We start from the raw sequence: 27,816 nt of genomic DNA on the forward strand, positions 1-27,816 counted from the left end.
TAAGCAGGATTGTGTCAACTAAATAAAACCCAAGGCTCATGGTACGATGTTATTCTCTCTTTCAAGAATTGGTATGAGGACTTCACATTGTGTGTAAGAATGACAATTTGCGCCTTTGATGTAGTATGTGAAATGCCACCATTCTCCGTTTGAAAATGATGCTATTCATTTTGAATGATAAAAAGTCTTGATAAATTATAAGATTCCCATCATTTTTACTATATCTCCCTGGAACACCAATCGATTCATATCCTTGGTTGCTTGAATAATCCACATCACATATGTAATGTGCTATGTCAACTATCCCAGAGGCATGTACTTGACTCAAATTTAGACATTTAAGCATAATATCCCCCCCCCCAATAATATTTCCCCCCCCCCTTTTACATTTACGAACTTATTGATTTCATTTCTTTACATCATGTTTTGGATCTTCTTGCTGCACACATACTGAAGTGTAAAAACAAAAGGCTGACAATTCCCTTCTTGTTCTGGCGCTTGCTAATCTGAATTGTACTTGTTGAGAAATATGCCTTGAATCGGTGACCGAGTAGGTACACGATCATGTAGTCCATTATACACGATCTCGTAGTCAGTGTTATTATGTACTCTTCAATATACACGACCGTGTGGTTCATGGTACATGGTCGTGTAGTTCCGCTACTACAAGATATGTCACATGGTCGTGTGGATCAAGGTACACGGTCGTGTGGTTTTGGTCCGTGTGGTTATTTAATGGGCTTTGGCCCAAATCAGTTTCTCTTTTGAAGAGTTCTATATTAATTATATACCCTTAGGGTTACTCCTAGCCGAATAAGTTGAGTGATTATTCATAAATCTCAGAGTTTTTTTGTCTATTTATTATGATGACATTTGAAATATGAGAGACAATCAATCGGTATTCTATGATTGGCCTCAAATCTGTTGTGAATATGCAATTTGTTTTCCCAAGATAAATAAAACTATTATTTTCGCCTGGTAGTAGGGTTGTACAAAGTGCAGTTTAGACCGCACCAAACCGCAAACCAAACCACAATTTTGCGGTTTGGTGCGGTTTCCAAAAATATTGAGACCAAACCGCGATTTTTATGCTATATTTTCATTAAAACTATACAAAAGAACTAAAATATTTGAGCTAATCTTTGACTATTAGTTAATTAGAGGTTAATAAAAAGAGTTTAATAGTTTAATTATAAACTAATAATTATAAAATAAAATTAAAGTTTTGTTTTAAAAAGAATAATTACAATTTTGATAAAATACGGTTAAACCGCAAACCACACCGCACCAAACCACATTTTATGGTGCGGTTTTTTTAAAAGTGCGGTTTGAAAAAATTACAAACCGCACTTTTGAGGTATGGTGTGGTTTATGATCCAAACCGCACAGTGAACACCCCTACCGGGTAGTGGACGTAGCCAACACATTGTTGGTGAACCACGTAAAATTGTGTGTGTTTTTCTTGTTAATTTCGCATTCAAGATTTGTTATTTCTCACCTTCGTTATAACAGTACTGATTCTTGTAGATTTTGCTCTCTTAATTGAAATCCTTCGCCGCTCTTGAAATGAGGAATAGAGGATGACAATGACGAAGATGTGAAAAAGCTGAGTGAGATTGTGTTTAAATGGTAATTCTCTTTTTATACTCTATTTGGACATTGTGTGAATTTTTCTCTTGTTTTTTTTTTTACCAAATTAACAAATTCATGACAGAGTGTTGAGACTGAATACTGCTGGAGGTGGTGAAATATAGTTAAAGAGCTGTTAGCATGTAGCTAAAAAGTGAAAAGCTAAAGAAACTTGAATGTAAACGAGGGATTTTTAATGAGTATAACTTCCAAGGCTAAAAACTAAGGACTTACATAAAAAATCTTCACTAAATAGGGCGAAAACCTATAATAAATACAAACCTTTTCTACTTAGGGGGTGTCTGGTTTGTGGAGTAGTGTGGGTTTTCCATCAAGAATGAACTTAGGATTGTATCTTAGAGTAATACAATCCCATACCCCATGAGGATTCACTCAGACCCTTTTGAGAAAGGTTCACAACACATGGAAGTTTTAAGCAGACTTAGGGAATGTCCATTTTTGTTTGAATAAAACATTTCTTATGTAGCATTCTCAAATATTCACTCAAACCCTCTGTGTTTAAATAAATGAAACAATTTCCTTTTCCGGCCCTGTTTGAATAAATGACACTTTTCTTTTATAGTAACTTCTCTCTATTTTTTAATAATATTCTCTCTATTTTTAAATAACATGCTACTAACTAATAGTCTCAACAAAAACCCCTTACTCTCTCCACTCTCATCAACTTATACCCTACTACTTATTATATTTATAAATTCAACTAACCTTCCTAAAACTCAATCGGTGGTTCCCCGGGCATACCAGATTAAGCAAAAGAACATGACTTATAATTATAAAGAATATTATGAATTTATAAAAGAACACAACATTAAAATTTAAAGAACACAGTTTTCAACGTATTGATTTAAACACGGAGGGAGTATTAAACTAGGATGCATTCAGATTAATGTAAATACTGTATAAGTTTTGGATTGGGATCATTCTATGAACCGTGGTTTAAGATTTTTAATCGAAAGACTTAATTTCGAAAAAGACTTGTAAGATGAATCAGAATTTTAAAAACAAAAAAAATTCCTAAGTTGAAATATACTTTTTTCTTCACAAATCAACCTTTTATCTTTTTCAATCCTTATTATCCAAAGAGTGAATCATACTTTTGACAACCTTAAACACATCTAGTACATTGTACACTTATTTTATCTTATATGAACTCACGATACTTTATTAGAATTTATTTTAGTTGTGATTTGAGCTTGAATAACACTTGTCATAACTTATTTTTCATAAAATAAGTGAAAATAAAGTAAATAACTATACTAAATCTATTTTAATTTAGGCATTCAATTTAGAAACTACTCTACTAAGTTCCTTCCTGTTCCATGCATTATTAAATTATCCACATAATTGGGTTATGTTCTCCTCAGCTGAAGCTTATAAGTTAATACTTCGTATAATATAGTATAAGAATTTATAAGTTTAACTAAGGTAAGGGTTGATATGTTCAGACAAGATAAGGGATAATAAATTCTATAAGGTTATATAATAAGGGTTGATATGTTCAGACAAGATAAGGGATAATAAATTCTATAAGGTTATATAATAAATTTTATAAGGTCCAATAAAGTCGAATAAGATAAGGTAAGGGTTGATTAACTCATATTAGATAAGGACTAATAACTTCATATAAGATAAGTGAAATTAAGGTAGAGAGAAATACTATTTTATATGATTCCTAAACAAAATCATTTTTTAATCTTCATGTATAGTGTTTTGATGAAGCTTCTACTTTGGACCTTCATACTTCTGTAGCTCTCTTTTTATGGTGTTCTTCTATGGAACTGAAAGCTGAGTTCCCATGCTGTTTGCTTTATATCCAGACTTCTTCAAGTCTTTTATGATCCAATCCTGCTCTTAGCTGTGCTTTTGGCCTATAGTTAAGGACTGCTGTACCACATCGAATAGAAGCGACGAGGGCAAGACAACTTCAGGAAATAAAAGGCAAGAGATTAAACTTACCAAATCATACCTTTCTCGGCCTTTTGGCTAAGATCAAGTGTAGTATCTGTTCTTATCAGTTTAATATCTGATACGTGGGTCAATGACCCACAACGATATTAAATTTATTTTTTAAGGGGGAAGATCCACCACAGTAGCTTGCTACTGGGATCTTCAAGCGTCGCCCATGCGTTGCAGTACTGCACGGGCCTGGCGCACCCCACCAATACTTAAACCAAAAGTCCAGTAGAAGGATCATGTCCCTTGATCTTTAAGTTAGGATGATATATTTAAAGCACGTTTAGATTATTGGGATTTTTAGGGCCTTTTTTCAGACAGTTTCCATTTGCCTGTTTCATGCATTGAAAAAAATTATAATTTATAAGCAAAGTTTTGGTGTTTTTGGTTCATTGTGAAGTACATTTGGTGCAAGCATGTGCCACATAAAATTTTAATTCTCTGCCTATAAACATGTCTTATGATGACTACTTCAGTGGTTTAAGTGCTAAAATCATTTGATCTTCTTTCTATTTTGATGGTTGACCAAAAAGTTCGATTGCATCTATTGCTATATCTTTTATGGGTGATAATCTCATTTGCAAATTATGAATAATCATTTCAGGTCTAGAATTACTGAAGGTCTGAGTTTTTGTGGTGATAACCAACAATCTATGATACCTAATTGATGTTATGAGTCATATGTGCTCGTTGCGTTGTTCTGAGTACATTAGCATAGGTACACTTGAGCAATATACAAGCATATTTGTATCCCCCATTGCTAAACTACTCCAATATAACAATCTTTATATTGTTCTATACATCATTTTGAGTTCTCTTCAGAGACATGATAAAATTGGAACGATATAGAGTTAGCATGGCCCCTACACAAGGATGACACAGAGATCGAGAAATGGTCTATTTTGGAAAAAAAAATCTATCCTCCCAGGGCTCTCATTCTCTGAAATAGGGGTTATGCTTGTCTATCCTATGAAGTTTTGCTGTCATTTAAAGCAAAAACCTCGTTCTTTATGTCAGATTGTCTTGATCTTTGATATACATGAATACTTATGGTTAATATCAAGATTTTCGTATCCTTTATATATCAGATGCAGAGGTCTTTGACTGACAATGATAATATTTTTGTGGGAGGGACTATTACCGTAGCTGTAATTGAATTTTTTGTGCACAATGCTAGTGCAATTCCTGGCACAACCCTACTGATTTATATTTCAAAGACAGGTTAGCGCTCTCTTATAGATTAACCTATGGAAAGATTAGATCAGTTCATTCTACCTTGTAGTATATTAACTTCTATTTGAGCTAGAGAGTAACCATCAGTTGTGCGGAACACCTTGAGTAGGCTTTCCTGGAAGTTTTAGTGAGTTATTAACTTGATACTTCATATATTGGATTTGGTAGCTTGAGATCATTTGAGTTTTGCAAATTCCTAGGTAAATCAGAGTCATTTTGATTTTGAAGCTATGATTCATAATTCAGCATTCCAAGTCTATGATACAAATGTTTGTATCTTTGTATGAAGTATTGACTGCGATACTTTTATCTTTTCTGAGACATCTTATAAATATGTAGTGATGCAGAGAATATTAGCATAGCCCTTGACCCATGTAATTCGAGAAATGGTTCAAAAATTAGTTAGATTTTAGTTTTTTTTTTTTCGTCCTAAAAGCTTCCAGTTTCAGGTATCCATGTGAATATGTGATGCAATTTTCATGATAGAGAATGTAGATAGCGCTTGTTTATTAGAATGTGTCCACTGTCTAGTATACTCTTATTAGTCTAAACTTTTCCAATCAAGGACAGAAATGCAGCCCATTTTTGGGCTCTTGCCCGTGTTTGTCAACTAATTAGATCTAGTTGTATGTACAGTATATAGAAACTATTTGTCACAGTAATTGGTTTCATTCACGCAGTGCTTGATACCCTAATTTATAGCGAGTGCAGTCCACTAATCAATCCTCTTGTGGGGAGTTTCTATTCCCTCTAAGCAGCTTAAAATCTTTTTTCTGAAGCTTGCTTTTGTGACAACTCTGCCACTTAACAACTTTATTTGTTCTTCAAACTCAGGTTCGGTCGTATGAAGTGCTTAAATTGTCATGACTTACAAAATTATACTGTATATGGTTTGCACAAGGATCTGTAGCCCTCTGAACTCTTCTTGAATGCTAGGATGCCTCAGACTACAGCAAGGTATCAATAAAACTACTCCCTTCTGTTGCTCCATATGCGTAGGGTTATCTTAATTTTTGGTCGAACGAAATTAATGAAAGAACAATGGTGGTATTAAATATAGTGGTTGTGAGAATAAAGTTGGGGGTTCTCTAAACCAACAATAATATGGGACAAACATAGACGGTAAAGGGAGTAATATGTTCAATACAACAAAAGCTAGGTACTCTGTTATGTAATTGAAACTCAAATTGGCATATCCTCTAGTCTTCTATACAGTTAGTTGGAAATTTGACAAAAAATTTCACTTGGTTTATTGGAAGTTCCTGATAAGGAACTCCCTCCAAAAATAAACGTATGCCACTACATGCAGCGAGCACACGGTATTCTTTAGTAAAAGGCGAAAGAATAGTTCGCTCTGTGCTCACTGCATGGCTGCGTAATTAGTATACAGTCAGGCTTTGTTATTTATACCCTGCATTCCTAGATTGGAAATTCTTTCTTGACTAATGTGGGACTTTTTCATCTTTTTGTCGTACCTTGTTTGAAGTATGGAGTAGAATCCCACCAAACAAGAGATGTCTCTGCTTGCTGTCTCAGGGCAGATAATTCTACTGTGACAATGTCATTTGTTGCCTGTTTCATGTGTCTGAATTTCTTAATTGTACATTTGAAAAGTTTCTGCTGAATATATGAATAATTTTACAGCATTAGTTATGCTAGACTTCAACCATTCTCGAATGACTGAGTTGTCCCATCTTTGTGTTGAAATAACTGAAACCAGAACCTAGAGCTTAAAAAAAAAAAGAAAAGAAAAGAAAAATAAATAGCAGTTAACCTCCGACTACAGTACATGTGAGAAATGTATCGTTTGCAATATTGCTGTAGTTTAATGAACCCTGATAAAGTAAGCACTTGTAAATCCAAAAGCAAAAATATGGAAGTGAAGAGAGAGAACAGTTAATGTATTGATTTCATGTATGTGACTTATATACACTATAAATTCAAAACTGTATTCTTGTTATATATATTGATTTCATGTTGCTTAATATTGACATCAGCTCAGGTTGTTTCTTGTGCTCTTTATAATTTAATCAGAGTTTATGGTATGGCACTGAATACAAGTACACTCTTCCTCTTTGGGAAGATGTTAGGTAAGCATCCCTCACAAAGTGCAATGGAGGCTACCTTCCTAGGCCATGGAAATTTTTTATCACCCATCAACCCCGACCAGGTAAGTATGTTTCTCAGTCCTCCATGGTTTCTTTATATATCTATGTTGTCCTTCTTAATTTCGGTAGTCCGATGATGCGGGACAATCACTAAATATCCTATAAGGCTATAATATAGCTGAAAATCGAGTGTCAAATAAGGTCAACATGTAATCAAAAGATTATAAGGCACATTTTTGTTTTTGTTGTCACTGCTAATGCATTGACTCTAATTTGCCAAAGTCAGTGATTTTCATGAATTTTCTTATTTTGTATCATCGTGAATGACTGGAACAGTGGAACATCTATTTATGCAAGTGAAGTGAAAGGCAACTGGTGTTGAGGAACTAAGGAGGGTGTATTGTCTTTGTAATTTAACACTAATAGTGTTGAATGAATTTAGAAATTAGTGTGATTTTGGCTTTAATAGTGTTGAATGAATTTCCATTTGATTTTTTGAATTCATTGGAAGTCGGAATACTGAAGAAGCTAAAGGAAAGGAGATAGAGGAAAAGGGGCCTTTTTCTTCTTTTAGAATTTGGAGTGTGTGCTCAGTTTGTAGGGATTCCATTTAGCAACCATGTATAAAATAGGTTAGACGAACTACCTACTTATGGTGAAATGTTTAGCAACTAGTGGAAGGTCATTTAGCTTTCTAATCCTAAATGATCTAGGATTTAGGTAGTAACGTAGTATGTAGTTTTATAACTTAAGTTATAAGTAGGAGTTTATAGGGTCATTGTAAAGATTGTCCGTGGTTCTATGCACAACCAACTGTGTAGGAATTCCAGTTTTTGGCAAGTACCTCACTTGTGTGGCGTATTACTTCTAAGCAATATTGTGTGGTTTTGAGCCCTTGTAAAACCTTTTTTTTTTTTTTTTTTTTGCTTTGTCAGGGTTTTGAGATTGTGTGTTTTGTTAACCTGGAAAGAACTTGAGTTGGATGATAATTAGTATATCCCTTGAAATCAAAGTCATCATTATCATATTTGAAGGCATTTTTAGAGTTTGTGCAATTGTAAAAGGTAACAGATTTGAGCTAGCTTCTTGCATCTAATCCAAATGTAGATATTGTAATTGGGTTTTTTAAGAGAGCACGGATCATTCTATTTATAACCTCATTGTTATTCATTGAGCTCAGCTCTTGCCTTCCATACTGCTGGCCTTTCTGAGAATAGAAGTATTGGTGTATGTAAGGGAGAAAAGTTTGTGATTACATATTACATTTTGGGTTGCAGACTTGCATATCTAAGGACTGATGTGAAGATTAGCAAGTCTTCAACTCCTTGACACTTGTTAACTGGTGTTTATGCTACTGCTGAAGTGAAGGCGTCATTTCTTACCACAGGCTGGGGCTAATACATAATGTCCAAGCTTTTTTAAAGAGAAGGAATTTCTTTGGTATATGCCTTGTAGGTTGTAGCCTTATGCTTGAGGACTCGTAAGGGCTAAACTGTTTGTAGTTGCGATGAGCTGAATGACTTCAGGGGTTGATATTATTCTCATCTATGCCTGTGGATGTAGCTAATGCATATTGCAGTGGATCATGTAAAAATTGTGTGCCATTGTGCTCCTATGGCTTTATCACATCAGCTATAACAGTTACCCTTAGCTTTGTAATTATAGAATATAGTGGTTTTGAGTATTTTGTTTAAAGTAATGCTTGTCTACTTAAGTAGATCACGAGCAAGTGCCTGACTATAGATCTTTTATTTGGCTGGTGCTTAGTTTCAGTATACCTTTGCTTTTATCATTTTACTTCAAGAAAGTAAAGAACGTATCCTTACTTTGTTGAAGCTTCTGTATTGAAAGGCGCTAGCTGATGTTTATTTAAAGTTTCTAGTTTTAGGGTCTTAGTGATTTATGCGTTTGAAATGTTTGCTACTGCTTTCCTCTGCTGTAACTTGCTGCTTATGTTACTTCCAGGCTTTGGAACTTCTGTTGAAAGTATTTCTGTTTGAAATGATCATCTCAAATTTCAAAACTTGACTTTCTCACACGGAGTAGCAGCAATCAAAGCTGGATTTTGCTGGAATGGCCAGCAAAATAGATAGAGGTATGTAAATTTTAGGAAGCATACCTTTTGGTCTTGTATGTATTTTGTCTATAAGATCAAGCATATTAGGTGTTTTATTAGTTTAATGTCTGAAACGTTTACATGATTCTAAGACGTACACGACTGTGTTAGTTAATGGCAGAATCATGAGATGCTTAATGTCCTAAGTTGGATTTCCCTACAACTTTTGAGTTTTAAGCTTGAACTTTGAGGTATAAATCGATGATTGTTTCCTGTTATGCAAGCATGACATGAAAACAAAACATAGTAATCAAGATTATCTTTTTTTCAAACTTTGTTTCTCTGCTGGGCTGAAAAAGCCAAGTCAAATAGTCAATCCTTGTTTCAATCAACTTAGTAATGTTTTGAAAAGGATTTCAAGCAGTTTGAGTACATAACTATAGGGGTTGTCTGCCTACCATTACAGCATTACCTAGCCCAATTTAGCTTGAATAGTCAGGCAGCCCAATAGGGGTTGACATTTATGTTATTTTTTACCAGTCATAAACTATGTTCACACCTATATATGTTAGGAAATTTTGCGAACAACTACCTATTAAATGACGCGTTTTGGAAACAACTACCTTTTAAATTTTTTTTTGAAACAACTACCACAAAAACTAAAAAAGTTTGAGTAGCACTACCTTGAGCACTATTTCGGCGAGAATCTCCGAGTGTGGGGCCCACCACTTACAATTTCCCTCCTAAAATCCCACTTGAATTGACGCATCTACCCCTGATTTAATTTCTCCCCCAACTACCTATCTTCCTCATCATTTATTTCCCGCCTAACTCCATTGTTCATTTTCTTCATGTACTCATCTCTGAAATTCAGAGAATATTCCCCCAGTTGTCTCTCTCTCTCTTCCATTTTCATTCACCCTCTCTCTCTCTTACGGTTGTGGTCCAAATTTAGCTGGAAAGGTTCTGCCTTTTCGTACTCTTGGCTGCTTTTTTGGGTAAAAAGAGAAGTCGGTGCCTTTAATGGAGCAATTGGAGATGGCGACAGCTAAAAAACGACAAAAAGTGGTCAAGACGAGGTACATTTCTGTAATTTATGGGAATTCTTTGCCTTTTTCATTGAAAACTGAAAACCCTAATTTTTTAATTGGGAATTGTTTAAACCCTATGTTATAAATTAAGCTAATTAACATTTAATTTAGTCATTGGAGTACTAATTAATCAAAAATGGAGTACTGTATGAGACAAATTAGTTGATTTTTATAATGTTAATTTATAATATGATTTGTGCTTGATGTATGTTTTGTTTGCTGTGACAATTATGCTTAGGGAAAATGTGTTGTTCTGCATGTGTTTGCTAATCTGTGATTGTTTGAATGCTAATTAGATTAATTAATTGTAGGACTACTCCTGAATATGTTGACATGAATATATGGGTTGGTGGGAAGTTTGAAAATAATAAGGGAAAGACTGAATACATAGGTGGTGGAATGTTTATGAAAATAAGTTGTTACTTGTCTCAAATGAGTGTCAGTAGTGTTAGAAGAGCAGTAATACAGGCTTATGACTTAGTTATGAAGAGAGTTCCCATGAACTTCAGTGTTTGGTTTAGGATGCATGGTAAGAACTTGACAAATGGTAGGAGGAAGGTGGAGACAGAGGAGGACTTAGTGAAGTTGGTAAAGTCAAGAGATTTGAATGATAGAGTGATTATATGGGCCTTATATGAACCAGGAGAACCAACTGCTAGGTCCAATTCAGTGAGGTCCAAAAACCCAACATATTTTCCACCTAGACTAATAGGCCAAACAAACATACCCAGCGTTGATAACACCAAAAAATCACCACCAAAAAAACTAAAACCCATTAAAAAAGAGACAGTGGGGGTGAGGAAGTGTCAGGTTATCCCCATTTAAAGTCAAGGATAGTGATGTGGACTTGGATGCAGAAGTTGTTACCAAAGAAGAGTATGACTTGCACATGGCTTCTTTAGCCTCAAAACCCTTACTCCATATTCACCCCAGCCCATTGCTTCTTCTCATAACAGCCCACCTACTTCTCAACCTACTCCCGTACCTACTCAAACTGTTTCTCAACCAACTGAAGCTGCTTCTCAACCTAAACCTACATTTGACTCCCTATCTAGTAAGGGAACACCTAGAAGGAAAACTGTTGCCACAAAGAAGAAAGCAGAAAAGGTTGCAGAGAAAAAAAAAAGAGGGAAAAGGGGAAGAAAGGGAATAAAAAAACAGAGAAAGGAAAGGGAAAGGCAGCTGTAAGTCTAGGGGTGGACTCTGATTGCAGTAGTGAAGGGGTGTGGTCTACAGATTCTGATAATTCAGATCTAGATGTTGATTTTGAGCCTAGTGAGGAAGATAATGTTGGTGTAGTTGGTGATGAGTTTTTTGAAGAGGGTCCATTTGAAAGAAAGGCAAAAGTTAAGACAGATCAATCTCAGTTTAGGGAAGAGAGGTTAACATAAGCAATCCTGAACAAGTTTAGGGTCCATTTGCAAGGATCAGATGATGAGATAGATCCTTATCCAACCTTCAATCCTGAAGTTGATTTCAAGAACAAGATTAACTTCACTCTAGGGCTTAAGTTTCCAAATGTTTTAGCAGTGAGGCAGGCAATTAGGCATCATAGTATTGAGAACAACTATGATTACTATCTATTGCACAATAGTAGGTTTAGGGTAACTGCTTACTGTAGGAATAGATGTCAGTCCTGTCCTTGGGATAAGAAGCATGGGAAGTTGAGAGAGTGCAAGTGTGATGATGAAAACAAATGTAGATTCAAGATCTATGTGAGACAGTTGCCAGGGGAGTCAACTATGCAGGTTAAGGGTTTGAGGCTTAACCACACATGTGGTTTCTATCATTCTAGTACAAAGGTGAGTTCTGAGTACTTGGTTGTGAAGTACCTTGATGATTGGAGAGCTAATCCAAATTGGAAGTTAGTCAGATTTGTGGAGAGGGTGTACAAAGATTTAGGTGTACATATAGGGTACTACAAAGCTTGGTATGCTAGGGCCAGGGCAAAATTGACTTTGTATGGGGATTCAGCCGAAGAGTATGCAAGAATCTTTGATTATGGGTTTGCAATTCTGAAGTATAACCCAGGTTCATCTGCAATTGTGGTCTTAGAAGGAATTGAGAGGCCTCCTCCCTTTTTTCAAAGGATGTATGTGTGTTTGGATGCATGTAAGGAGGGGTTTAAGAAAGGTTGCAGACCATTACTGGGTGTGGATGGATGTCATCTTAAAGGGGCATTTTCAGGGATGATTTTGGTTGTTGTCAGTAAAGATGGGAATAATAATATATTCCCTGTTGCTTGGGCAGTAGTGGAAACTGACAATAAAGATAGCTGGACTTGGTTCCTTGAGCTGCTGATCAAGGATGTGGGGTTTCCAAATGGGAAAGGTTTGACACTTGATAAGCAGAAGGTAAAATCACTCACCTTTATCATGTTCATTAACTTGTTCATTTAAGTTGTTAACTAAAGTAATTGGTTTATTTTTTTATGCTATTTCAGGGGTTAATAGAAGCAATTGCTGTCATGGCACCAGATGCAGAGGTGAGGTTCTGTGCAAGACATATATGGGCTAATTTTAAGCTCAAGTTCCATGGTGATACATTCAAGGAACATTTCTGGAAAGCAGCTAGGTGTAATAACAAGGTATGGCAGATCCAGTGACCTAACATGCATGTGACTAGAATTTTTTTTTTTGTGTGTGTGTGTGTGTGTGTTTGTGTGTTTAAACTTTTTGTTGATTTCATCAATTAGGTTGATTGTGAGGGTCATTTGGCATGCATTAGACTGTTGGATGAAGATGCATACAACTATTTAATTGCAATCCCTCCAGAGCATTGGGCAAGACATGCATTTAGAACAACATCTAATTCAAACATGTTGCTGAATAATCTATGTGAGACCTTTAATGCTGTTTTGAGAGAGGCTAAAGACAAGCCAATTATCACCTGTCTTGAATGGATCATGAGATATGTTATGAAGAGGAATACTGAAAAATGGGAGGGGGTTCAAGGACTTGAGGGCAAGTTTATGCCATATGTGAGCAAAGTATTCAAATGGATATCAAGTTATGCTTCTAAGTGCACTGTTGTTCCATCTAGGATGGATATATGGGAGGATGATTTTGAGGGTGACGGGTTTGTTGTCAATTTGAATGACAACACATGCACCTGCTTTCACTGGGAGTTGACTGGAATTCCCTGTCCTCATGCATAGGCTTGCATTGTTAAGAAAAGGCTAAGGCCTGAAGATTATGTTCATGAGTACTATACTAAGCAAACCTACCTGCAAGCTTATACACCAACCATCAAACCAATGCCTGGAATGGAGCAATGGGAGAAATCAGACATGGTACAACCTCTGCCACCATTAATGAAGAAGATGCCTGGCAGACCATCACTGAAAAAGAGAAGAAAAGAGAAAGGAGAAGATGAAGAGTCTAGGTTTGTCAAAAGGCCTAAGAGACAGAACAAGTGTTCCAATTGTGGTGTGCCAGGACACTACAAGAACAAATGCAAGAACCCTCCTGCCCCACCTAAGGAAGTAGACAAAGGTGGTAGGCCTTATGCTACTGATGAGTGGGCAATGGCACAAAGGAAAAAGAAAATGGACAGGAACCTTAGAAAGGTTAGATCCTTTTCCTATTTTATTGGTTCATTCTTTTTTTTTTACTATTTTTTTTATTTGTTTGCTGTACTTATTTATTAGTTAATCTGCAGGCATATGACCCACAACCAACCCAAGAAAGTCAAGCTGTTGTGACAGATGCTGAGGTTCAATGCAGTCAGGCAGGGTCATCCATAACTCAAGCTAAGGGAAAGGCAAAAGCAACTACTTCAAAGGGAAAGCCAAATGCACCTCCCAAAGGAAAGATGGCCATCAAGTCCAACAACAAGAACAAGCATTGGATGCCTTGATAGTTTAGGAAGAGGTCATGATGTAGGTTTTTAGTAATCTAGGCATAGTGTTTTGCAAAAGCTAGGCTAGTATATTCAGCTGTTTGCCTAAAACAATGTGTATGTCAAGTGTTCTTTTGCTATACATTTATAATCACTCAGTCATGTAATTCAGAATTTGGTCTATGTATGTGGTTTTTTTTTTTTAATTATGCAACAATGACCAGGGAGATATTATCTAACAAAAATTGCAATTATTTCACAAACTAATACTTTCATTTCATTCATTAGCAACAATTTTACAACCAACTTTGCACACATACATAGTTTATTGCCACTTGATTACAACATTAACAGAAAATTAGTGACAGTAACCTAATTGTGCATTACCTACTACAACTTAAGCAACTAAAAGCTTAGCTACAACTATTATCAGCATGGCAATTGCTGCATAAAAGATTACTGCATTGCAGCCTGTTTTGGCAGGGGAACAACCATCCATGGATGTGCACCTCAGCTTCTTGCTCAATTTTTCATTTTGTGCAACCAACCTAGCTTTCTGATCTTGTAGCAAGCACACCTCTTGTTTCAGATTACCAATTTCAGCCCTCATCAGCTTCTTCTCTAAGACAAGCTGGTTGGTTATCACCCTATGCCACTCCACAATTTCCTCATCAATCCAGTCAAAAAACTTGCAGCCACGCCTACCACTCATAGCATCATAAAATTTGCAGGCAACAAACCTCCTCCCAAGATTAGTGCTTGTCCAAGAAGTCTCAATTTTTGGGGGAATTCCACAATAGCATTTTGAAGGAAATGACCGAGCTGATTGATACGATGAATGAGACATGGTTGGAAGCAATTAATTGCTGCAAATACAACAATAGAAGTTTAATAATGAACCCTAAAATAGACAATACAAAAGAATTTGCCTAAATGTCACAATTTTTAAAAGCCTCAATTTCACTTATTCAAAACCAAGAACCCTAATTACAACATTCACTGTAGAAATTGAGTAATTAAAATGGGAGATTAGATATACATTACCTTGATTTGAGTTCGCCAAGCAATTTCCCTTGTTTTGCGCTCTTAATTTGAAGAGATTCAAAAAGTTAGGGTTTTAATTTGTGGAGAGGGTAAAACGAAGTTTGGTGGTTATAGACAGAGGAGAGAGATTTTAGGAGGGAAATTGAAAAGTGGTGGGCCCCACAGTCGGAGATTCTCGTCGAAATAGTGCTCGTGCTACTCAAACTTTTTTAGTTTTTGTGGTAGTTGTTTCAAAAAAAAAATTAAAAGATAGTTGTTTCCAAAACGTATCATTTAATAAGTAGTTGTTCGCAAAATTTCCTATATGTTATTATGATACATTTAACAAATCTAATTTCATTAACAAAGTTTTACTTCTGATTTTATATTTTAAGATGTAAATATTATTGTGATTATAATAGTAACTAAAATTCTTCGACTAGACTTGTTGGAAGCTCCTTTCAGGAACTCCCTCCAAAAATAAACGTATGCCACTGAATGCAGCGAGCACACGGTATTCTTTAGTAAAAGGCGAAAGAATAGTTCGCTCTGTGCTCACTGCGTGGCTTCGTGAGTTGTACAGATTTTCACTGAGTAATATATAATGCAATCCTGGCTTGGATCTTGTGTTATTGACCGATGTGGGACTTTACTATCGTCAATACTTACTAATGTGTCTTTGCCGCAGCAGTTTACATGAATATGGCAATATATGCTAGAGATAGAGCTAACTTGATACCAAAGCGCTATTGGAATTTGTCGACGGGTGAATTGGATTCTTCACATACAAGTACTTAGAATTATTGGTTTTGTTATTGTTGATTAACATTGTGATTCTTGTATGCTCGTATAGTCGTATATAGTGAAAACCGTAATATGCTCTATACTGAAGATTGTTTCATAGTTGTACAAATCCCTTCGGCTTTATTAATGTGTTTCAGACTTCAGAATTCGAATGCTTGATAATTGTTAGTTGCCAAAGATTAACAATTTTTGTGCACGGTAGGAGAAGCTGGCTGTTGGTGCCTTGGGTGGTACATATGTCACAGCCTTTTGGCTCAAAACAAGTGAACAATTGTTTTATATTGAAAATTGGGTTATGAATTTATGAGGAATCCTAAGAATTATACTACAGACGGAGCATACATTGATTGAAAGAAGGTAATGCAGTGAGCTTCATAGATTGACGCCAAAAAAAAAAAAAAAAAAAAAAAAAACGTGGACGGCAGGATTCGAACCTGCGCGGGCAAAGCCCACATGATTTCTAGTCATGCCCGATAACCACTCCGGCACGTCCACGTTGTTGTTAATAATCGGGAAATAAATAACAAGTATCTTATTGTTATTGTTATTATTAACAAAAATAAAATTTTTACAGTAGTCTTTTGAGAAAAGACTACCACAAGCCTAATGACGTGGCATAATTTAATTTGATGTCATAAGCTATGTCATCTTTGACTTTTCAAAGCCTTTTATAATTAAAATTCATTTCTTTAAATTCTAAAATCATTTTTTAATTTCCGAAAATCATTTTTTATAATTTCAGAAATTCTTTTTTGATTTAATAATTAATTTCAGAAAATAAAAATTTAATTAAAAATCAAAATAAAAAAAATAATAACAAAGATTGTTCTTCATTGTTCGTTCTTCATTGGTCTTCATTTCACTATCCAACATTAAAAATTTAATGCAAATTTGTTACAATTATTCACTAATTAGTTCAATGTTTCATTCTGAAGTCCGATGTTTAATTTTGTTCATCAATTCATTTTGTAGCAATTCGAAGTTTTCATTTTTCAATTTTTAGATTTTTGTTCTTACAAAATCTCAACCAAAAAACCGCATTATAATGTATTTGTTAAGGATGAATTACACGCATAGGTGTTTGGATATATCGCGGTGGTCGCCGGCATGGTGGTTTAGGTTGAATGATTGATATTTTTCCAAATGTATGCTTGGAGAAGACAACAATTCTTTTTTTGTTTTCGTCCCTCTTTGATCCGTAAAAATGTAAATAATTTGTTGCAAACTTGTTTGTGCCTTTGATAATGACCTTAATCTTGTTAGGTCATTACCTTTGGAAAATAGTAGTGCTTTATATTATTTGAAATCTTTTTATTTTGTAAAAGATTATTATGCCAGTTATTGTCAAATTCAAGAGTTACATCTTTTTATTATTTGAAATATTTTTATTTTGTAAAAGATTATTATGCCAGTTATGGTTAAAATCGAATATACTTACATCTTCGTTTTTAACCATGATGGAAGTTCAAGAGTACTCAATTGTTGAATTTGAATTTAATTAGGGAAAGCAAAGAATGAAGTTCTATATATAAAAAAAATAATAAAATAAAATATAAAAAATAAAACTGCACAAGAGCTAGTGGAGGAAAACGTGTATGTCGTGAGAGAGAGAAAAAAAAAACTGAATTTGACAATACCCGAAAAATAGCATAATAATCTTTTACAAAATATTAAACAATGTTTTCCAAAGGTAATGACATAACGAGTTTATGGTCATTACTAAGCCACAAACAAATTTGCAACCACATATTTATATTACTACGGATCAAACAGGGATAAAAAGAACGAATTATTGTTGTCTTCTTCAATCAAACATGCTGAAAAACAACAATCATTAAACTTAAACCACCATGCCACCGACAACCGCGATACAACCAAACACCTATGCGGGTAATTCATTGTTAACAAATACGTTATAATGCGGTTTCGGTGAGATTTTTGTGAGAACAAAAATCTTAAAATTGGAAACTGAATAATACGATTTGATGAACAAAAATTTAAAATCAAACTTTAGACTGGAATATTGAACGAATTAGTGAATAATAGTGACAAATTTGCATGAAAGTTTTAATTTTGGATGAAGAAATGAAGAACAATGAAGAACCAACAATGAAGATTATTTTTTGTTTTTAATTTTTTAATTTTGATTTTAAATTTAATTTTGATTTTCTGAAATTAATGATTAAATCAAAAAAAGAATTTTTGAAATTATAAAATATGATTTTCGAAAATTAAAAAAAGAATTTCAGAATTTAAAGAAATGAATTTTAATTAAAAAAAAAGGCTTTGAAAAGTCAAAGATGACATAGCTTATGACATCCAATTAAATTACGCCATGTCATTAAGCTTGTGGTAGTGACTTTTCAAAAGGCTACCATAAAATCATCCAAACAAAAAGGAACTTTTGGTGTCTAAAAAATATACTCTGTGTGACTATTAATTCAAGATCATACTCAATATCTGCAATACACTAATACTCTTTGTATTTTATTTTTAGTTTCAATATATCAGCAAAAATAATGCACCTACAGATGGAATATGGCTGGCAAGTAAAGATTACTGTAGAAATTTTTTTATAAGAATAGAGTGTAACATGATCTGGTAATACAATAAAATTTGTTTAAGAAAAACAAGCTAATGAAATGCTCCCGGGATTAACAAGCGTCATCAAGCTCCTTGGTCTAAAATTCTCACGCCATTGGTATTTGGTTAGGGTCCTTGTTTTAAAATGAATATTACAAGTCTACAACAAATTTCCATTAACAACAATTTAGACAAAAGATGATAATGATTTGAAAATAAAAACAGAACTGTCTTTTCTTCTTCTTTTTTTTTTTGGCATCATTGAATGATAATTGATTCCTCCGTTACTAAAATACATTTGACACTTTTAAGTATTGAATGATTTGCCTTAACATCTTCAGATTCTTGCACTTTTAGGTATTGGTATTGAATGATTTGCCAGAAAACGTACTGCACCTGTTGTAGCAAAGATGATCACGCGTTTTCAGTCCAAGATGAAGCATAAGTAGAAAAATATTGGAATGTTTTCAAAATTCAAATTATAAACCAAATTGAAAATAAAAAATGCATATCCCTTCCTTCTGCCAAGTAACAAAATAATAGCCACACATTTCCATTCAATGATTAGAATAGTATCATCACATGATCTCAGTATATCACAACTCATTAATACGAAGTAATTGTTAAATTTTTTCACAACCAGAAATTTAAACGGCTTAACACAGAGTTGCATGGGCGACGCTTGAAGATCCCAGCAGCAAGCTAATGTGGTGGACCTTCCCCCTTAAAAAATAAATTTAATATTGTTGTGGGGCATTGGCCCACGTATCAGATATTAAACTAATAAGAACAGATACTACACTTGTTCTTAGCCAAAAGGCCGAGAAAGGTACGATTTTTTACGTTTAATCTCTTGCTTTTTATAGCTTGATGTTGCAGCAGGTAAGTTGTTTTGTGCCGATGTGGTACATTTCTTCTATTAAGGGTTTTGTAACTTTTGTTCACTGCAAACTTCAGGAACTCAGTAATTAAGAGCCAATTGTCATGGAATTGCTAATTTTTTAACTTGTTGAAAGAGGCAAAGAGCCAATGGTCATTGAGATTACTGAAGTACAAGGATAAAAATGTTAAATTAGCCATTGAGCCAATGGTTATGAGATTGCTATTTTATTTAACAGCATGATTAAAAGAGAGAGGTTTATCACACATAATTGCATATACTTGTATATTTTGTATTATTTTGAGGTGAGACTACTTACATTTATTTGGAACTTTTGATACTTTCATAAAAAAAAAAAAAATATAAATGTGTTTAAATAAATTCAAATGATGGATATTGTCTTGACATGAATAATCCCTAGCTTCATTTATTTGATATCAATCTCAAAAAAACTGTGATGGATGAGAAACCAGATACTTCCAATCGGAAACCAATTTCATTTAACAAAATAGGCAATTTGTTACAAAAAATTCCTGGAAAGATATTACATCTCTAACTTGTAGGATTCGATAATCTTTCCTAATTACTATGCCTATCAAGTAACTGTTATGTTTAGTTTCATGCCCTCTTTACAATAGTTATACACACCACAAGTGAAGTAATGAGATCCTGTACAACGAAGAGGAATGAAGGTTTTTCCTGTATGGTCTTCAAATATGACATTGTCATTATTACAAGCCTCGAAGTTCTTAGCTGTCACCTCTTGCACTTCTAAGCCTTCTTTATAGTTAAACTCTGCACCATGAAAGACCCAACATCATAAACACAACCATTCTTGTCTGATAGTTGTTTAAGTATACAACCACATCGCCTTCATATATAAAATGTCGAAGATAAATACCAAATATACTATCAAAACATCGTATTGGTCAAACTTTTTTTATATTTCAGGTGTTTAATGTCTTTGTCTTGTTTATTGCAAAAAATGTTTTAGGGGATTCCCATATTGTGAATTATTATCGTGCATAAGCAAAAAAAATCCATCAAAGATGAGGTGATAGTATTGTGCACGCATCATGAATTAAAAAAAAAAGGGGGAAAGGAATAAAATACATTACCAAGAACATCACCCAAATGGAATGTCTTTCCAGCAGACCATGCCTTGTAGTCAACATTTGGGTTCCAACCTTGTTCATCACCCACTCTATAAACTTGATGCCCATAGATTGATTGAACCAACCCCATAACAAGGAGCATTCTATACAATAATGCCTTGCTCATTATGGTGTTGTTTTAATGGTAATGAAAAAAGTTGTGAATTTTTTTCATTTGCAGCTTGCTCTTGGCAGATATTATATTTATGCATGCTTATGACATAAATAGAAGCATTGTTCAACTTTGTGCAAATTTAGCTGTACTTTGCCAATATTTTGTGGCTATACATAGCTATATGTCTAATTAATTAATTAATCACTTTGGTTTCCAACCCTTTCCATGCCTTTAATAGCATAACTTTGCTGGAAATCCATGAGTTGTTCAAATCCCTCTATATATAATCATTATAATGTAGTTTATGAATCAACACCGTACCTATTCAACATGTGGTGACTCAACGTTATATATTAACACCTACTTAATATGTGGTAACTTGATGTATATTCGTATTAGCATGCATTGAAAATTTTAAAAATAATTTTTTGTACAAATAATTTACTCTAATAAACAATACAAATAAAAATTCAAGTTAACTACATGTAGTCAGGGGCGAAGCCAGGATTTTAAAGCTACAGGGGTCGACAAACACTTTAATAAAAAATTAATGTGAAAACGGGCTTGATCCTAGGAACTAATTAAACCCCAAACAATGAGATTCAAACCACTACGGCAATCGTTAAATACAACTTAAGTTATAACAAGAATATTACTACTCCCTCCGTTTTTTAATAAGTGTTTTCACTTTTTTCACTATTCACATAATGGTTTTGACTTGATTAATTTACCAATATATAAAAAAAAAACAAATGTCATTGTATAATACATTGTTAGATTCGTTAAAATATATTTTATAATATCAACTTTTCTATAATTTTAGTATTATATAATTACATAAATTAATGGTCAAACTTGTGCCTCGGCATGCTTGTTTGATCATATTGTAACACTTATTTAAAACACGGAGGGAGTACATTTGTTTCATATTATTTGCAACGATTAGACATTTTTTCTCTCTACCTTATGTCAAATCGTTGCAAATAATATGAAACGAAGATAATATTTATTCAAAAAAACTTATAGGGGCTAGGAGCTAAGATAATAAGCCACGAAATTGGTCCATGGAGGCTGGGCCTCCACCCGCCCCCCATGTAGCTTCGCCCTTGCATGCAGTATTACATTAATAATAGGAAAAATTGAAAACAATAATCCCACCTTTAACAAATATGCTCAAAATAATCCCACCTTTCTGAATTCCAGAAATAATCCCACCTTGTACCCCTATCTTCCCAAAATGATCCTTTTACCGGTTAATAATATTAGTAACCTGTTTTAGAAGGTAACTTGACACTTGTCACCTTCTAATTGGTTCTATTTTTTAATAATTTTTTTTAAAAAACAAAACGATTAAAATTAAAAAATAAAAAATCTCCCACCCCTTTATCAGATCACCACCACCACCATCATAACCCCCTGCTACTACCCATCACCACCATTTGCCGCTGCCCCTTACCACCATCACCACCGCCACAACAAAGTCTCACCTTCCTCTGCAGTTGCTGCACCACAACCCACCACCACCAAGTGAACCCACACACTAAATCACCACCAATCGCACCAAATCGCCACCACCGCACGAATTATACCCAGATTTGCGCGCCCGATGCCACTATTGTTGACGGCAGTAGGTGGAGCAGGAGTTGTTCTTGGTGTCGTTGTGGGCTGTGATGTGGATTTTGGAGTGAAGGTGCGGTTAATTGTTGTCGAATTTTGGTGAGGTGGAGTGCGGTTTTGAGTGCGGCAACTAGAGGAGCGAGCTGGGTTGCTCTGTTGGTGTCGCGGGACTGTTGGGGTTGGTTGTTGCGAGGTGAGGGATTATGGCTGCACGGTTGTGGGTTGCAGGGTAGGAGATTGCGAGATGAGGGATGGTGGCTACACGGTTGTGGGTTGCGAGGTGAGGGTAGGTGTAATCCCCCGTATTTTAAAAATATTTTATAAATGAAATTTTATTTTATTTATAATATTTATTTGTTATTTTCCGGAATTTAATTTCAAAAGTTTCAAATTGTTAATCTGGGTCGAAAATTATTTGAACAAATTATTTTATGCACCTTTATTCTACAATTTATGTCCAATCAAACAAGCTAACCCATTTGTTTACTAAATTGACTCATTATTTTTATGAGGCCTAATCTTCCTTTTTACCCTACAATAATTCTCTCCTATAAATATCCCATGAATCTCAAAAATTTTCCCACACAAAAAGGTTAGTCTTATTTTCTCCTTTGTTTTATTAATTTGTAGAATTATAATTATTGATTTATGGGTTTTGATTTTATTGTTTGAAATTAATTTAATTAGTATCAAATTGTATTTTGATGATTAAACTTTATAATTTCAGATTTTATAAATGTCATAATTTTCAGATTTTGTAAATTTTATAACCTAGGGTTTTTAATTATTGAAAATCATGATTTTAGGGTTTTTATGAACAATTGATTTAGGGCTTTTATAGTAATGATGTTTTGAAATTTTGGTGATTATAACTAATGATTAGTTTAACTTAATTTCAGATTATTTTGAACACTTAAATTCGGGTTTTAATTTTTAGATTTCCGTTCGTTAATATTAATCTCGTTTTAATCCCGATCAGGTTCTGAACTCATCCGATTTTGATGAAAAAGTAGTGTTTTCCATGTGAAAACAACGTTTTAAGAAAGATTCATTACCTTTGGTAATGAGCACCACCCTCTCGTGGCCAAATTCAGCCTCTACATATGATTTTCGGGCAGTTTTTAATTTTAACGAAGTTTTTTTTATACTTAAAATATTATCCTTGAGTTTGATTAATAAAATTAATTATGTTTAAAGTTAATTAAGCATAAATATATGTTTTTATTGAAGTTTTAAGTGTTGAAAATATTTTCTAAGTACTACTTTTGATGTTTTATAAAGAGGGTTCAATCACCCATTAAAAAGGGAGATTATTAGGGGTTTTTAAATAATTTTAAGATTTTTATTAAACTTTAAACTTGCTGTAATTCCATGTATAAGAGTGTATTTTAAGGTTTTTATGAAGAAAATTTAAAGAACTATATATAAGCCTTTAATTTTAACTAAAGGGAAGGTTTTAAAGTGTTGTTTGATTTGGATTTTGAAGGTTTTAAAGTAAGTTAGTATTGCTGTAAATTTGATTGATTGGGTATTGATTGAATGTTATTGTTTGGTTTAGGAGATGAGTTTATTGAAGGTGATTTCTAGATAGTAAAGTGGCATACCAATTCGTTTATTCAAGGTACGTACGAGTTATGAAAACTTGCTTTTAGGTGCATGTTTAAGGACGGATCGAGAACTTAGTATCATGTATAGGGATGACTGGGTTAAATTGTTTGGTTATACATTGTGAATTTCATATGATGTGCACTATTTTATATTGCAAGTATTATTTGTGCTCTAATTATGCAAGGTGCGCTTAGAGGCAAAGGTATGTGATTGGTGTAATGATTAATTTATTACTCATTCATGATTATGCAAACAGGATGAGTAAAGGAAGAATTCAAGTCTTATAAGACGAGGTTAAGGTTTTGGGGTGCCTTATGCACTCAAGGTGTTTATACACCGAGGTAGTAAAGGAATAAATAATAAATGTTGTTCGTCACTAATAAATCAAGATTTGAAATTGGAAACTTGCCTTGTTTGATTGAATTGTGTTTGGAATGTTTGTATTGTTATGCATATGAGTCATCACCAAGTCTAAACCTTTAAATCACGTAAAGTGCAAGATGGATGAGCAATAAAACTCTGGATTGGTGCACTTCTGAAGTAATGACAATCAGGGGTTGGGGTACACGGGGTATTAGCCGTGTACTTTATCGAGGTCGTCTGATCTACGAGTCTCCTATTTCAAATAGTTTTTAAAACTAGGATTTAGGTGAGATCTCATACTAACTACGGTCACGGAGTCGCGCCCGTGGTCATTGGATGTTTATTGATGTTTCCGAAAGGAGGCATGGGGTTTTTCTTTTATTGATGTTCCAAATAGAGCATGGGTTGGACAACCTTGTCTATTGCAAAATACAATGAATAAAAATAAAAATTTTTTTTCTGAAGAGGTAATCAAATACCAAAGAAAAAAGAGAAAAAGCACACTACAAGCTACTGAACGAAAAACAACAGCTACCTAAGGAGGGACAAATCGTGGCATGGCCACACCTCTAGTATCCTCCTCTAAAATACGATTTAAATCTACCGGAATATCATTATAAAATATAAGTTGAGAGTCTTGAATAGCTCCGCGGTTGGCCAACTAATCCGTCGCTCGGTTCCCTTCACGATAAACATGTACCACTTTCACTTCCCATCTTTGTTCATTTATCAAGCTCCTGCAATAGATTATGTCGTGAATGTTTTCTCCTCTTGGCACATCTTTTTTGTGAAGTGCTTGAACACAAGCCAAATTGTCAAGTTGGATTTCTAATTTGGTTAGCTGCAAGTTCTTTGCTATTTCCAATCCCCGAGTCAGAGCCATTACCTCTGCTCTGAAGGCAGAGCAGTAACCAAAATTGCTCGAGAAAGCTGAAACACACTTGCCTGCATAATCTCTGATGATCGCGCCACCACCAGCAGGACCCGGGAAGCCCTTTGCCGCACCATCACAATTCAGCACATACCACCCAAAATCAGGCTGACTCCAAGAAACATTCACTTGAATACGCGGCTGCTTTGTGCTGCTGAATTCTTCTTTGTTGCTCACCCAAGATCTTCTTGCCTCCTCATATCTTACTTGAAGAAAAGCACAAAAATCAATGGGAAGCTCATCTCTCCTGTTAAACACATAGCAGTTGCGCCATCTCCATATCCACCACAATGTGATCCCAAAGTAAACCACCCAGCTTTCAGCATCTTCATGGTCTGGGTCCTTCATATTTTTCACTATCCAATCCCTAATGCTTCCATTGTAAAATTGATTTCAAATCATCGGGGTTACTGTCTTTCTCCAAACAACTTTTGCAGCTGGACAATCTCGCAATATGTGTAAATTAGTCTCTTCATTTGCTCCACAAATGTAACACTTGGAATCATCAGTTAGTTTGCGCTTAAATCTATTCAAGTTCCCCAACAAACGGTCATGACACGCAAGCCATAAGAAGGCCCTTATTCTCTGCTGAACCGGAGCTTTCCACACAACCTCCCAGCATTCATCATCTATTTCATCAGTATTGTGCTGCATTATACGAATTGCAGACCTTATTGTGAAGCGCCCTTTGTCTCCATCCTTCCAATAAACAAGGTCCCCTATGCTTGGATCTACTTGAACCTCATGATTCTGGATAATTTTCAAATATTTTTCCTCCAGAAAAGGTGAAAAAATATTCCAACGCCATCCAACATCTTCCTCCCACATTTCCCCTACGGTTGCTCCCATTAATTCTTCTGGCAGGGGCTGATTTGTAAGGTCGGACAGTGGCTGATCCGTGCACCACCGATGGTCCCAGAACAATGTTCTATTCCCATTACCAATAGCCACACGAGTACCTTCACCAATCACCTTAGCATTCTCAGTGATGCCATTCCACACATTCAACTTCCCCACTTTTGGAACGAACATATCAATGTCGCACCTTCCTTTGCAATATTTTGCTCTCAACACTCTTGACCATAAAGCATTCGGTTCCGCAAGAATTCTCCATCCAAGCTTCGTGAGGAAGGCAGCATTTGCCTGTCTAGCCGAAGTAATGCCAATACCCCCTTGCTCCATGGGTCTTTGAAGCATCTCCCATGATAAAAGATGCACCTTGCGCTGATCCTCATCACCTCCCCATATGAATTGCCTAGTCTTCTTGTCAATTTTGTCACAAATACCACGAGGTATTTTTGCCGTTTGCATTGCATACATGGCCATGGTCGACAATGTTGACTTTGCTAGAGTAATTCGGCCAGCCAAGGATAAGTATTTCGACTTCCATCCTGCCAATCTTCGATCAATCTTCTCACAAATATGATCGTAAGTATCAAGAGAAACCCGACTTGTCAATGTAGGCATCCCCAAATACATACCAAGGTCTTCCGTTTTTTCCATATGGAGAGCAGTGCTTATAGACTCACACGCTTCTTCACTCATATTATTCGAAAAATAGACCCTTGATTTGGCCAAGCTGACCTTCTGCCATGAAGCCGCACAAAACCGATTCAAACAGTGATGAATAATCTCAGCTTGCTCTACACTTGCTTCCGCAAATAATATGATGTCATTCGCAAAAAATAAATTAGATAACAAAGGACCATTGCGGCTTGCTCGAATTGGTTTCCATTTCCCTTGAATTATTGCTTCCTCTATCGTTTGGTAGAACCTTTCCATGCACATTACAAACAAATACGGGGATAATGGATCTCCTTGGTGGATTCCTCTACTTGGTTTAAACCTCTTCGAAGGCTCACCATTCCACAATACTTGAAGTGAAGCCGAAGTCACACTCTCCATTATCAATTCAATCATGAAAATAGGCAAATTCATTTGGAGCAAAGTGTCTCGAATGAAAGACCATCGAAGTCTATCATACGCTTTCTCAAAATCTATTTTGATTGCCATATACCCTTTACCTCCTTGCTTCCTTTTCATAGTGTGTATGACTTCCTGCACAATCACAATGTTATCCGTGATTTGTCTCCCCGGCACAAAGCTTGCTTGGGTGTTGGAGATGATATGAGGGAGAATGGGTTTCAATCAGTTTACCAAGACTTTTGTCACCACCTTATAGGCTACATTACAAAGTCCTAAGGGTCGAAATTGAGAGGCTAGCTCTGGTTGCTCAATTTTGGGAATAAGAGCAATGAAAGTATCATTTAGATGCTCCGGTAAGCCTTTCCCTTCCAAAATTGGAATAATCGTGCTTAACACTGTTTCAGCCACAATTTCCCAATTTTTTTGGTAAAATAACGCTTGAAAACCATCCGGCCCCGGGGCCTTCAACGCTCCCATCTCCTTAATCACTTTTTCAATTTCAACTCTTGAGTAAGGTAAGGTGAGGGCTCTCCAATCTTGTGCAGATAGCTCTGGAAAAATATCAGAGGGAACATCAAAAAATTCAGGCTCCCCTTCTTCACTAAATAAAGTCGAAAAATAATTCACAATGTGTTCCTTAATTTCAACTTTATCTTCGAACCTTTAATAGTCACCACCTTATTTTTCCATCTCTTAACATCTGTGCTCAAGTGGAAAAAGGTCGTGTTTCGATCCCCATGCTTCAACCAATCGATGCGCGCCTTCTGGTACCATAAGATCTCTTCTCTTTCCAAAATTTCATCCAATTCCCTCCTAAGTCGAGCCTCTAGTTTGATCAAGCCCCTGTCTACTTTCACTGCCAATTCTTTTGTATACCAGCA

General features: G+C 35.1%; 2 protein-coding genes and 1 non-coding gene across 9 annotated transcripts; 1 reads left to right on the forward strand and 2 right to left on the reverse strand.

Annotated features, from left to right (window-relative positions):
• Window positions 1-3: 3 nt before the first annotated feature.
• LOC110694102 lies at window positions 4-14,321 on the forward strand. 7 transcript variants are annotated; one of them, XR_002505757.1, is made up of 6 exons: window positions 4-41; window positions 1,528-1,629; window positions 5,671-12,445; window positions 12,535-12,678; window positions 12,787-13,659; window positions 13,752-14,321. XR_002505757.1 is itself a non-coding variant. In XM_021871261.1 (4 exons), exons 2-4 carry the CDS (start codon window positions 11,834-11,836, stop codon window positions 13,246-13,248), a joined length of 1,218 nt encoding a protein of 405 aa, XP_021726953.1. In that variant the 5' UTR covers window positions 1,231-1,629; window positions 5,671-11,833; the 3' UTR covers window positions 13,249-14,321. The 7 variants fall into 7 exon arrangements, 1 of the variants encoding a protein (XP_021726953.1); XR_002505758.1 differs by lacking the exon at window positions 4-41 and having other exon boundaries at window positions 1,231-1,629; window positions 5,671-9,039; window positions 10,403-12,445; XR_002505760.1 differs by lacking the exon at window positions 4-41 and having other exon boundaries at window positions 1,231-1,629; window positions 5,671-5,793; window positions 6,839-12,445.
• A 1,850-nt stretch (window positions 14,322-16,171) lies between these two features.
• On the reverse strand, window positions 16,172-16,253 carry TRNAS-AGA. The gene has a single exon. It is a non-coding gene; the product is annotated as a tRNA-Ser (tRNA).
• Window positions 16,254-19,576: 3,323 nt separating this feature from the next.
• On the reverse strand, window positions 19,577-20,558 carry LOC110694520 (blue copper protein-like). The gene is made up of 2 exons (XM_021871706.1): window positions 20,340-20,558; window positions 19,577-20,016 (listed from the first exon to the last, which is right to left on the reverse strand). Exons 1-2 carry the CDS (start codon window positions 20,500-20,502, stop codon window positions 19,817-19,819), a joined length of 363 nt encoding a protein of 120 aa, XP_021727398.1. The 5' UTR covers window positions 20,503-20,558; the 3' UTR covers window positions 19,577-19,816.
• Window positions 20,559-27,816: the final 7,258 nt, after the last annotated feature.

The sequence above is a fragment of the Chenopodium quinoa genome, unplaced genomic scaffold (assembly GCF_001683475.1).
Source record: "Chenopodium quinoa cultivar QQ74 unplaced genomic scaffold, ASM168347v1, whole genome shotgun sequence".
In the NCBI taxonomy this organism is placed as follows: domain Eukaryota; kingdom Viridiplantae; phylum Streptophyta; class Magnoliopsida; order Caryophyllales; family Amaranthaceae; genus Chenopodium; species Chenopodium quinoa.